Source organism: Cebidichthys violaceus, unplaced genomic scaffold (assembly GCF_023349555.1).
Source record: "Cebidichthys violaceus isolate CVI_PGR_0920_01 unplaced genomic scaffold, fCebVio1.0.p SCAF_5, whole genome shotgun sequence".
In the NCBI taxonomy this organism is placed as follows: domain Eukaryota; kingdom Metazoa; phylum Chordata; class Actinopteri; order Perciformes; family Stichaeidae; genus Cebidichthys; species Cebidichthys violaceus.
The window spans coordinates 9,927,646-9,940,606 of record NW_027176705.1 but is presented as its reverse complement, the minus strand read 5'-3'; the positions used below and the strand labels follow the sequence as shown (position 1 = coordinate 9,940,606).

General features: G+C 43.2%; 1 protein-coding gene across 2 annotated transcripts in view; it reads right to left on the bottom strand.

Moving 5' to 3' along the window:
* zfhx3b (zinc finger homeobox 3b) overlaps window positions 1-12,961 on the bottom strand; it is a 136,785-nt gene that overhangs the window by 50,399 nt on the left and 73,425 nt on the right. For both annotated transcript variants that reach the window (XM_068731092.1, XM_068731093.1), the window contains exon 5: window positions 8,908-9,139. In XM_068731092.1, coding sequence (XP_068587193.1) covers window positions 8,908-9,139 — 232 coding nt within the window. The remainder of the gene's footprint in view (window positions 1-8,907; window positions 9,140-12,961) is intronic.

The following is a 12,961-nucleotide window of genomic DNA, read 5'->3' as shown; positions in this document are numbered from 1 at the left end:
AATAGATATATTATTGTGGTATTTTGAAATGGCTGTTGCTCTATCACATAATTTCAGATCACACACCTGAGTATTTCTGGACAAACATCAATATATTCTTTCAAACTAGCTATTCGAGTGAACATATATCATCAAAAATATTTTCATTTAAAAAAACAAACCATCTGCCTCCTGAGTGGAAACTGGAAACTGTTTTTATAGCAGCACTTGGTCCAACATAGCCGACTAATGCAAAAAAGGAGACTGTCCTTCCCCCTTGACTGTGCAGCGCAGCTGAATTGACTCGATATGCTCTCCTGTATGCTTACGGAGCAAGCAGCATGAAAATTGACCTTTGCTTGCTTTCTAAACAGTGGATTATTCATCTTAATGCTTCAAATTGGTCAGGGTGTTTTTTTCTGCTGTTTCCAACTTGTTTGCCTTCTCTCTTATTACCGTATGCATTTTTGCAAATGTGGTTTTCTGTGAAAATAAATATTTCAAAGAATACTAAGGGATCCACAAATGAACATGCAAAAAAGCGTAAAAAGCATAAATACACTTTTGTTATCATGTAAACAGAAAGAAACTGGTTTTGTCCTTACCGCAAGTGAAGAACTCCTTTCCTGTGCTTTGTTATTTACAGTATAAAATAAGCACTGTGAGATCTGTCACCAAGGGATAAACATGTGCAGACTTTTATTTTTTCACTCTCCATGTCTGTGTCAGACGATGTCTTGCCAAACGCAGGCAGCTCAACAGGGAGTACGTAATTAAACAATATAAGTACATAAAAATAATCTGAAAGGGTTCGATTATGGGTCCAAACCTCAGCCAACAAAAATGTTTTTTGCTAATTGCTTGAATTTGTATTGCTGCAATAAAACTCCTTTTCCCTCTTTATGGACGTGGTGGAACTTTATCTGTTAAGTGTGCCTTTACAGTGTAAATGAAGGCTCCTCATTCATTTTCCCTTGCGTAAATATCATCCATCACTATGCTCATCCAAGCTCCTTTTCCCCAAATGGACAGTAGGAAGAACACATTCACAGCCAACTTATAAAACGGCAGCGACAGAGCAGCGTTTCCAGGCAGACAAAGAGAGACTGTGAGAGATAGGCCATCATTTGAATCAGGAGGGACACCATAAATCTGACTGAGTCAAACTGTAAGAATGTCACAAAACAAATGCAATTTTGTCTCACAGTGTCACTTGGCAGGCGATCACATCTGGCTAAACAGACTCGGGCTGTGGGCATATTTTACCCCGAAACGTCCCTTCTTTACCAAATAGTGCCTTCAAAGGACGACTGCTCAGTCCATAGCCACCACATGACAAGAGACTCTGTGCTGTATTTGCTCTGCTCATCAACCACAACATTCTTCACAACACATATCCTGAGATAACCAATGGCTTACTGTGTGTCAGCTTTACAATTCTCTGGAAGACTTAGGCCCCAGACCTGAAGGTGCTTTGTAATCAAAAGCAGCCTACTGTAGACTACACTAGTGGTATCACACTCGACATGGTGTGAGAATTTCTGTCCGTCTGCTGATACCCAGCTACATGGGAGAAGGGGAACAATATATGTGGAAACTAGACAAATCCAGAATAATTCCCAGTGTCCATCTGTGGAAAGTTCCCTCTAATGTCACACACCACCATCACCGACACACAGTAGAACCTTCCTCCCACTCATATTATCCTTTCGTGTTTTTCAGCAAACTCATCCATTTCTCTTCACCCACCCTCCTCTCTCACCCTCCTCAGGTGGTGTGTAGTGTACTGTCAAGCACAGCGTGAATCAATGACTGGTGCTCACGCCCACAGGTAAAGGTTAGAAAGGTTCACTATTGAATTATTTCTGCACTTCTCTCATTGCTGCCATATGCCTGGCTGCTTTTAGTTGATGTGGTTGAGGCACTGGAGGGGACTATTTTTGCTAATGCACTCAAAACATGGATGCCTGTGTTTCGTGTCTATCCTGTATGTGTCTGTATAGTTTTTGCATTCTTCAAATGAGCAACATACACACGTGCACTTACACACAGTCTGTTCACTACTCTTGCTTATCTATCAGAGAGTAGATGATAAATCACAACATCTGTGCTTTCAGCCAGTCTTTGCTTCATCTGCCTTTATTCAAATGGAGCCTTCGGAGTGTGAGGGCATCATGCTGCTGGATAGGGCATCCTTCACTCTCTGGTTTTATTTTGCTGTCAGCGAGGGCTATCGTCTCTGCTGGACCCAGGGTGAACTCATCCATAGCACAGATCATGCCCTTTGATCCACCAGCTCTCTCTAGGGGGCACAAACAGCCTTATTAAAAATGGTTAAATAAAACTTTCCTAGCCTCGACTCGATAGTTGCCAAACTTTACTCCTGTTTCTTCTCTGATGTTGCCTATGGTCAAATTGAGCTGCCTAATTCTACAGTGAGCAGCACTGTTTGCCCAATACCAAAACATAGTAACAAATGAAGAAATCTCAGTGTTTAACAATTTATTGGTTGTAGTTCCCAGACTACCTAGCATATGCTTGCACTACAATCAATATCATAGATGAGAACATGCTGGATGTAAGATCATAATTTGCGCCTTAGGCGGAAGTTCAAGTAAGGAGCGTGTAGAAAACTTATGAAAAAATAAAATTTGACGACTATAGGTAAAGAAAAGCCAAACAAGAGAAAATGTATCTGCATCGTATTGCAACAGCATGCAAGTTATTTTACTAATAAGTACATTGTAGAAAATGTGCTGGGCATGCATTCTTTGACAAAGACACTCAACTAAAGTGGGTTTGATAATGAGGGACACACACAACTGGCTCTTTGTAACTGTAATCAAATTAAAAGAGTCAGTGGAGTCGTGTTAGTCACACTTGTGGAGAAGTATTTGTCAAAGTATGTGTTGACAAAACCCAGCACCATATTCTTTAATAAGAAAAGTCAGCCACTCATACATTTCTCACTTAGCTATAACTGCACTGAAAATATTTTGGACATGAAAACAAACTATATTTTAATTCGATGCTCTGTCAAACGCATCTCATATAAATCAGTCATTAAAGAGAAGAAACTATGTCATGCTCCATCGTCTTAAATTGACTTGTTTCTCCTTCATCTCATGTACCTGTATGGCAGTGACACGACTGCTGCTATAATTAAATCCATCACAACCATTATGTCTTTGTCACCTAATCTATTCTCTCTTCCACTGGCTGTGTCTGTCTGAGACCACAGACTTCCCGCCCTCAGCCCTGACTGACAGCCCCTGTGGAGGCTGTGGTCACTCCGTGTGAGTGACATGAGGGGCAGCAGGGCTACTGCATTACCTCCTTCCCTCCGAGCTTCTCCTGATCCTGCTATCCAGCACCTCACACCACCTCTGCTCCAATATCCAGCAGCAAAAGCCTCAAGGCCTGGAAATAGAACTCATTAACACGTTTAGTAAGTACAAATGAGATGACTGTCTCCTGATGGACTGTCTATCTTTTGGATCAGCTTTCAAGGAGAGTGTCTGGTAATGACAAGAGAGAGGGAAACCAATATTATAATGTGCTGCCAGTCTCTTCTGAAAATGGGCCTGATGACAGGGAGAGCCTCTCGCACCCACACATGTCCTGATTCTCAAAGTGGACACCTATGTGTGTGCTCATTTATGGGTATGTGAGTTTGCAAAATAAAATCTGGCACATATTTACACCCACATGACATAACTGACGGTAACATCACACATGTTGCTTAAAACATACAGGGCACACACAAGGTGAACTCAGCATGAGTAAACATCCCAAAATACTGCATTAAAAAAGCTTCACGTCCTGATTTTGAGAGGCTTTTGCTTCCAACTTGTCCTCATTCACTTTTCTTATTGTCGCTTTGTGTATATAAACACTCAACGTTGACATTTATGCTGCCCCTGTTCTCTTCTAAGCCAGATCAATTGGACAGGCTGGCACAACCAGGAACCAGACATTACCGGCCTTCCAGCCTGGGGGCCAAGCTAGCCAGTATTTACAGAACGAGGGTTCAGTCGGGTGGGGTAGTAAAAACCTGGACAGAAGACATTTTTATTCACAGCCCATCCTAGAATAGCGTGGTGGCTTTCTGGTCAATTTGCTATTACAGGATGAGCCAGCAGAGGAATTCAGACCAAGCTGGTCCATAAAGCAGGGGGCACAGGGAAAGAAAAGACTTGATTGTGTTAGTTAGAGCAGCATGGTCATATGAATGCTGATACACAACTGGAAAATCTATAAAGCCATCATTTTTGGCTTTTTAATAAACGTCTAGTCTTTTGTAATATTTTCAAAATGAAAAGTAATGTATTTATGAATTTCCTGGCACGTTCTGTGGACAGCAAACAATTTCCTATGCTGCCTTGATGCCCTTCGGACAGGGATTAGAAGGCAGGCGACTGACGGAGGCCTGACTGAGCTGCAGGCCCTCTGGGGCCCTACTCATCCGGGCCTGCACAGTCCTCATCCTCATATCCACTCTGCATCACCAGGGCAATAACCGCCTTTATTAAAAGCGCATTGCGGCAGTGTCTGTCTATACAACTTACTTTCAGATTTGCCATAATGTGGCATGTAGAAAGAGTCTTGTGGTTAGGGGCTACAATATCCTGTTTCTGGAAAGGTTTACTTTGCATTGTAACAAGCATAAATAAAGGAGGACATTCCAGAAATGGCTACCGTCTGTTTCGCTCTTGCCTGTGGGGAGTAAAAGCTCAGACTATGGCCATTGCATGCCATCAGAGCGTGGCCTGGCTCACCTCTGATTTTACCTGGCTTTAGCAGCTTTAACTTAGCCACTGAACATGCAGATAGCAGGGTATGATGGAGAATGAAAGCAGGGGAGAGTAAAACCCTGTTAATAAGTTGAAACAGAGCGCAGGGGATACGACTAAAAGATGAAGGCATAGTTCAATAGAGTGCATTAGATATAAGAATACTTTTTTTTGACAGATTGGATGTCAACATATCCTGTCTGCCTTCATTGAATCTCAAAGTGAGCTGCAAGGTGTCATGCCAATCAGAAAATATGAGTGACTTTTCTCTATTTGCTTTATAAGTGTATTTTTCTATGTCACAGCCCATTTTCCAGCCTTTTCAGAGCATCTCAGGAATTATGCATGAGGCAGAAAGGGAGGCATGAGGGAAGGGAAGAAAAATGCCTCTGTTGTCAGGACAGGCCTTACTTTTAGGTGTGTGACCCTGGAAGCGCACCCCTTTTAGCAAAACAAACAATGGATCTCATTTTGGATACCACTATTATGCTGTAATTTGTATGCATCCTTTCGTCTCATTTTCATTTAATAATGCACACAGCTCCCCTGTCCAGTTTCTCAAACTGGCCATTAAAAGTAACACTGATCTAAACTGGAGGCTTAAGTTCCACTTACAAGCGCTCCAGGTGTGGTGGAGGAAACAACTAAAGAGTCAAAGTAAGATGACCCTTTCCCAAACCAGTCTTTGCCCTTAAACACCCAGGCCTGTATGTCTACACAGACAGGAGACAATGACTGGTGGCTGCCCAGGCGGCCCCAACCTTCTCCTTCCCAGCCTCCTCGACTCACAGACAGGGATTTCCTCCTGCGATGAGAGCCAAGCCGTCACAGCCCAGCGATCAAGGGCCTGCCATCTGTGACTGAGGCAGATTTACAGCAGGAGCTAATCCACACTGTCAGCCACGTTCGTTCTCCATCTCTGCCTCCTCCATACACATAAACGCACAGACGTTTGCCACTGAAAAATACTAATATTCTACCCTTATAAAATGTTCTTGTCTGAATCTCGTTTTCACTGTCTCACACACACACACACACACACACACACACACACACACACACACACACACACACACACACACACACACACACACACACACACACACACACACACAGAACAAAGCAAACATTTCTCGCAGAAGGGCATCCACCCTTCAGTGCAATTTAACTTTGCCCTTTTTAGAGGCATGATCTCATTCTGTTCTACGCTCAAAAAATAACTTTGATAATTTTTCAATAATTCTATTAAATGTTAAGAAATGAGAAACCTCAATGTGTCATTGAGTTATATGCCCTGGTGAACATCATTCATTCGAAATAGGGTCATCATACACACAAGCTCTCACACGCAAGCTCCCTAAATTTGTATCCCCACATCTTTTGCATCCACTCCTCACCATTTTCTCTTGTTCTCCATATATCGGTCACTCATACGCACATATCCCAATTCTTACGGTTGTCAGCAGTCACCATTAACCCTACGCTTGACATCAACATGACACTAGGTTATGCCTTTTCTCTGTAAGCACTAAGCCTAAAATATATTTTGTCCTCATGCTGTCAAACCAGCTGTCCTCACAAGTGACTGCTTTATGGGAGTTGTAATATTTCCCTCCCACCTTCTCTGTCACATATGTCTCTCTTTTTTGTGTCTACCTGCCACCTAGTAATGAGCTGCTATCCTAAAAACTAGGCAAGCACTGCTGCAGACAGCGCATTCGTTCAAGTCAGTGTTGAGCTTTATTCAGTGATCTCTGCATACAGGACAGCTGTGTGGGGCTGGGGTCCCTCTGTGGACCCTTTGTTTCCCCACAGAGAAAGGGTTAAAGAAGACAAATGGAGGCGGGGCCACACAGCAACATGCTTAAGCGGCACAATTTCAGTATGAGCAAGAATTAAAACAATGCAAGCCTTTTATTCCTGTGTTAGTCTAATTAGAAAGAAACCTAATTTCTGCTGCCCTTGCTCTCCTTGGACATCCAGCCCAGAGGAGATAAGTGGCAACGAATCCCTACAGTCTGCTGCCTCTTTATAAGGGGCATTAATATGCAACGTTGTGAAGTGTAAAACACATCAGATCATGCATGAGCTAGCAAAATTGAATTCCAGTGATGTCATAGAAAGGTATCAGTTGACGTGACGTGTTTAAGGTGTGAGCTTTTTGGGGAAAGAGAAGGCTTCATATGTTTTGCAAAGATCCCAGGCAGGCTACAAGCTCAGCACCTTACACTAGCAGAGACCACTCGCAGGATCACAGAACAGCAGCATGCGAGAGAATTACTGTCGAGGTGACCCAGAAATCCAGGGGCAACTTTGTTTTAACAAGCCAGAGACCGTTCCACCACTTTAGCAACTATGCATCAACCACAAAAAAGAGCCCTGTGCCACAGAAGAGCTAGCGAATAGGAAATTAAATATTACACTGGGAGGGAATGGTTCAGCTCTAGGGGAGGGGTGGGGCTGGGAGGTGAGCCAGCGCAGCTGAGGCTGTTGGAACAAGGCATTTGTGGTGTGAGATGGTAGAAGTGAGAGGTCAGCTATTTTAGAGGAAGAGGTATGATAATTATTGAGTTAATTTGATCAAAATACTTTTTCTTTTTTTGCACACTTAATTTAATTTCATAGAATAGAAAATAATGTCATAATAACTGATCTTATGTTTGTATGTTTATCTGTCTGCAGCTTGTTGTAAAAGAGCAGAATGAAGACTCCTTTTACATTTTGTTGAATGCTAGTGGTCTGCTCAAGTAAGTGAGGGTTTATTGTAATTTGATGATGCTCTGCAGGGGAGTAACTGCTGTCTATGTGTGTGTAATGATACTACCCACACACAGCCCCACTGCAGGGGCCCATTACCTAACCTAAAGCTTGGATCCCTCAACCTGGCACAAACATGGGCATCTAGCAAATCAAAGATTAACAGAGAAAAAAAGGAGAAAAAAAAGGATTGATAAACATAACATCTGCATAAAAAACAACAACCACAAAATATTTTTTGACAAAGGACAACAACTCTAAACACAAAAATAGTAAATTCCCAACCCCCAACCCTTTTAACCTAAATGGCCCTTCCTCCTGCCTTTGCATGTTCGCCTGTCCACTGTACTGTAGTCATTAACATATTTGGAGTGCAGCGAGCAGAAAGCTTAATTGTCCGTAATTGCTCGGCTAAATATGTTCTCTAATGATTTGCTTCAGATCTGTGACTGCCTTTTGCGCAATTTCCCGGCCGCTGGCTTCATTATCCCTGCCTCCTTGGAACAAAGCATCTTCACAGGCTGGCCTTTCTCCCCCCCCCCCCCCCCCCCCCCCCCCCCCTGCATAACACAGACAGCGAGTATGTGTGCGAGGGAAGTAATGGTTCCCTCTTGGAGGGACACACAATAGGGCCTCTTTGTCAGGGCAAAGGAGTTAAAGCGATTGGAAAACCAAATCTCTGCTAAGAAAGAGTGTTAATTGACCACAGCTCACTCTTCCTAATCAGTCCATAATAAATGAGCAGCCGAGGCACTTTGTTTCCGTCATGCTACTGTTGTTGTAGCTGTGTTCTTGTTGTTGTTGCAGCTGCTGCTGCTGTTGTTCGGCTCCTCCTTCTCTGGCCTTATTGCTCCGTTTCAATATGTCTTTGATGGCTGAAAAGGACAGCTCCCATTAACAGGGTTCACTGCTTTTGCTGCTGAAGGCAGGATTATTTTGTGTAAATGAGATTGGCCTAAAATTATATCAATATCAAAAATACACTTGAAAAATAAAGTTATTGCAAGCAAATTAAGTGACATAACTCCCTGGAATGTTATCTCTGACAGAGTAAAAAAGTCATAATGGTGTAATATGCTGTTCTTCCTATCTAACAATAATAATGTATATTTGAGTTTAATACTTCTGTATTTCAATCATGGCTATTTCATTTAAAAATCTCACATCTATGGGGGTTGGCAATGTAAATGAAAAGAGCAACAAATTGTGAACGCACATTTTGATAACTCAGACATATACAGTGTCTCAGCGGAGCGATGGATGAGTGTTTGTGTACAAGAGACAGAGCAGCAGAGGCAGAGCGATCAAGAGAGTAAAACAAAGGCAGACACATATAAAGAGATCCTAACGAAAAAGGGCCACAGGGGCAGTTTCTGACCTGTATCAGAAGAAGAGCATTTGCGAATGGTGAAGATGGAGCTGAGGTCCTCCTCCTCCTCCGGCAGGCCCTTCTGCAAGCGCTGAAGCTTCCTGAGGCTCTCGCTGCGCTGGTGCTTCATGGAGCGCACATGCTGGATCAGGTTGAGCTTGGCCTTGGTCGAGTAGTTACACAGCACACAATGGTAGTAGCAGGCATCACCCTCCACCGCATTTTCGTGCTGCTGCAGGTGCTGTGGGAGGGAATGGAGAGAGAGAGAGAGAGAGAGAGAGAGAGAGAGAGAGAGACAGAGACAGAGACAGAGAGAGAGAGAGAGAAAGAGAGAGAGAGAGAGAAAAATGAACATGGAGAAAGAGAGAGAAAGAGGTTATTGTAGATGGCAGATAGCTGGCTAGGCACCACCGACTCACTTTCACTCAAACAGTTGGCAAATGAACAAATCAATTCCCAATCACAGCCCTGTTGTTTAACATCCAGACCTCTTCCACTTCAGGACAACTGTTTGGACTGCGCACTTTGTCTGCGTGAGTGTCTGTATCAGCGGGCTAACAGGACAGGAGAGGCCGAGGACGCACGCAAATCTCAGGGGCACGAGCGCAGGCAGGAATCGCATCAGCCACCCTTCAGAAGCCGTGGGTCTACAGCCTCACAGACGGAAGGGAGCATTGATCCCCTTCACTCAACAGAAGCCTCCCGTCTCTGAAAAGGAAACTCCAAACATCTGCTTGTTTCACGCATGGAATACTAAATATTGATCACGGCGAGTTAAATCCTTGCTCTCTTACAGAGAAAGAGAGGCAAAGTGAGCTGGTGGTGAGGCAGGAGGGGGATTTAGTACACTCTGAGAGAAACTGGAACATTCCACAACAGGAGGACAACCTTCAGAGGACGGGACATCAGCTCTAGTATTGACCTGTCAACCCCAGCACTTCCTCCAAGACTCAACAGCAGGCCTAGTCAAGCCTTCAGCCCATCCTCCGTGGTGTCACAACATGCCTAACGCCCCGTAGTGACACCATACCACCACAACCTCTTGTCACACCACAGAGCTCCAATCTAATTACCTCCTGCATGGCTCAATCAATGATGCAAGGCCAACACAATATGGCTGGGCCTAGTGTGAGCATCAGCGTTATTGACCACTATCCTAAAGCATCACACTGATTGTTTCTGCATGTTTACAATGAAAGCCTCAGACTCGGTATGGCCACTTGTGTCATGCTTGTCATGTGTTGCTCCAAATATCAAAGTATGGAGTCTCGCTGTGGATTTCCGTGGCTGCGATCAATGTCAATCACCAAAAGTTTTCCTCTTTTTCTTCTAATCGTCTTGATGCCCATGTCTCTTGTGAGGCATGCTGAGAGAACAAAAAATCTACTGTATATTTAAATATGTTATGTATGTCCCACAGCATATTTTGTGTTTAATAAATACATGTAAATTAAACACTAATACATTTAATGGCAAATTAATTAATAACATCTGCTATCAAACCAGGAAAAAATGCACTGATGAATATAACCTGTCGTAAGAAGAAGATAATTACTGAAACGGTGCTGAAAGGTTGTGATTAAAGTTGAGTCAACCAGGTTGTATTACCAATTCTGCATTTAAAGAGAATAAACCTCCCTGTGTTCATTTACCTCACACATCAGGCTTACACTTTGATAAAAGGTTCAGAAAACTGAACCCTTCATCAAGAAGAAACTGAACTATCCTCTCCTGCACTGGATGGCCTGTTTGGCTGGCTGGAAAATGTAAACGCATTGGGAACATTAGACATTTAACCACATTACATCTAAATCAGGTGTTGACAGGCTAGTGGAAAAAAGCCATAACAATATTAAGCTTCCCTAAAATGCTCTTGTCCCTTTCTCCTAATGTTTAATTTTCTGGCAATATTGTAATATTGCTATGGGGTTTTCTGAGCTATTGTGTTTCATTCTCTTTGGTTTCATATTTCTCACTTCTACACCTAAAATGGGCATTAAGACACCGCTTCCAGGAAAAGGAATAAGAGTTTTTTTTCTCTCTCCTTTTTGTGAGCCCCACAGCTCGGTGTAATAGAGTTATTAGGTGATTGTAAGAGGCTCTGTGTCTCTGTGTGCTCTCCTTTCTCGCCTCATTTTAAGCCATCCATGATGTCATGAATAGGTGTTGCAGGATATTGTGGGAGCCCTCCTCCTTCTCCTCCTTTTCCTCTGTGCACAAATATTGCATCAGAACAAAGGTAGAGAGAAACCTGAGAGACAGATTCAGTTATAGATAACAGCAAATCCATCATGCAAACTGCCTTTACTCATAGCAGATGTCTTGAATTAAAAAAAGAGAGTTCTTGCCACAAATGACTCAAGGCTCCAAAAAAAGAAGTCAAGTTTAAAAAAATGACAGCACCTGACCAAAACTTCAAAGATAGTCCCAGGAGGTAGAAAAAAAATCCTGGGAGTTTTATAGTTTCCCATAAAAGCACAGGGTTTATGCAGGAGTGAACCTGAGACCGCCTGCCCCTGAATCGACCATAACTCACTATAAACCTGACTGGCCAGGAAGATGGCCTCAACAGAGCTAAAATTTGCCTGCCCCAGTGCTTGTAGCTCTGTCTACAATGTCAAACGGCTACACCTGTAAACCACCACTTTCACCATCTCTGCACTGGCTATGACCCAACACAGTCTGGGACATTTTAAAGTCAGTGAACGAGGTAAGAGATCAAACCAAAGAGTGATCAGTGAGGTGGCCCCTGCTCATTTAGTATTCCAGAGAGGACTGAGGCAAAATGATACCATACTGCCTGGGAGCACAGCATAGCTTAGCCCATGAGTGCAAAAACCCTCTGATCATCACACGCACTAACTCTATCTAACATGGATTCTCACTGGATTCCGTAGGTATTATCCATAGGATTACAGCTAAGAGCACAAACACAGTATGGACACAGTACACTCGCAGCCCATCGCCCTCATACACCCACACACACACATTGAATGTGAAACATAATAATGCATGAGACAGGGCCTATGTCTGTTTCCTATGAACCTGCAATGAAGCCCCTAGTTGATAAATCACCTCCAACTGGAGTGCAGGAATTTGGCGGCTTAATGAAAAAGTCATGTTGCGCTGGGAGGAGTTGGTCGGCCCGGCTCTGGGGTTTCTAAGCGCCCTATCGAGGCCCCAACAGGAGGGGAGCTGTGGAGCATAATGGGGGGAAACTGGCGGGTCAGTTGCATGGATTCAATAGCACTGCACTGTCTGGGAATTTACAGCAGTCATATAGGAGATTCAGCTGAACAAGTATAAATGTGTGACTGCCTAGAATACAGTGATGTACTCAAGAGCAATTGGGCATGGGAGACATGCCGTGTGCATTTGAATGTTCTGTATGTGTGGTCTGATTTACCAGATTAGATCACAAAGACACATTAATTGTAGGTACAAATACTTCAGTCATATTTTAGTTATACTGCAGTGTTTTAAAGGAAAGATGCAGTCCGCTACAGTAAAATCTGAGGTTGGTTGACTAACCCTAAATTAAACTTCACTACATTTGTTAGTTATAGATTTTAAAAGATGTTCTTAATTACATTTAACATGAGAGATCACCTTCAATCTGTTTCTTTTCTACTGAAAGGCCCAGTTATAAGCTTTGTTTTACACTGTGGTGATTTTCATAGTTTAAAAATGCAATCATGGTTTTTCAAGCCTCTCTCTTCCATGGAGCACCTTATCTCTTACTGTGGAGGCTGAAGCAGTGCTCTGTGCTTTTTCAGGTAAAGAGGGACAGGGGCGGTGTGGGCACCACCCCATCCTCTCTCACACAACTCTACAGCGCACCTTGCCCTCTGAGTGGGCAACACACGCCTGTATCAGTTTCACCACCCACCCAGAGTACTGCATAGATCTGCATTTCCATCCACTTAAATGCAAAGTAAAAGTGCACCTTTAACACAAAACAGTGTGGTTGCTGAGAGAGTCCAACTAACACAAGATAGAGGTGGGTATTACTGGAAGGGTGGAAGGGAGACAGAGAGCCAGTAATTCCAAAGAATGGCTCCCA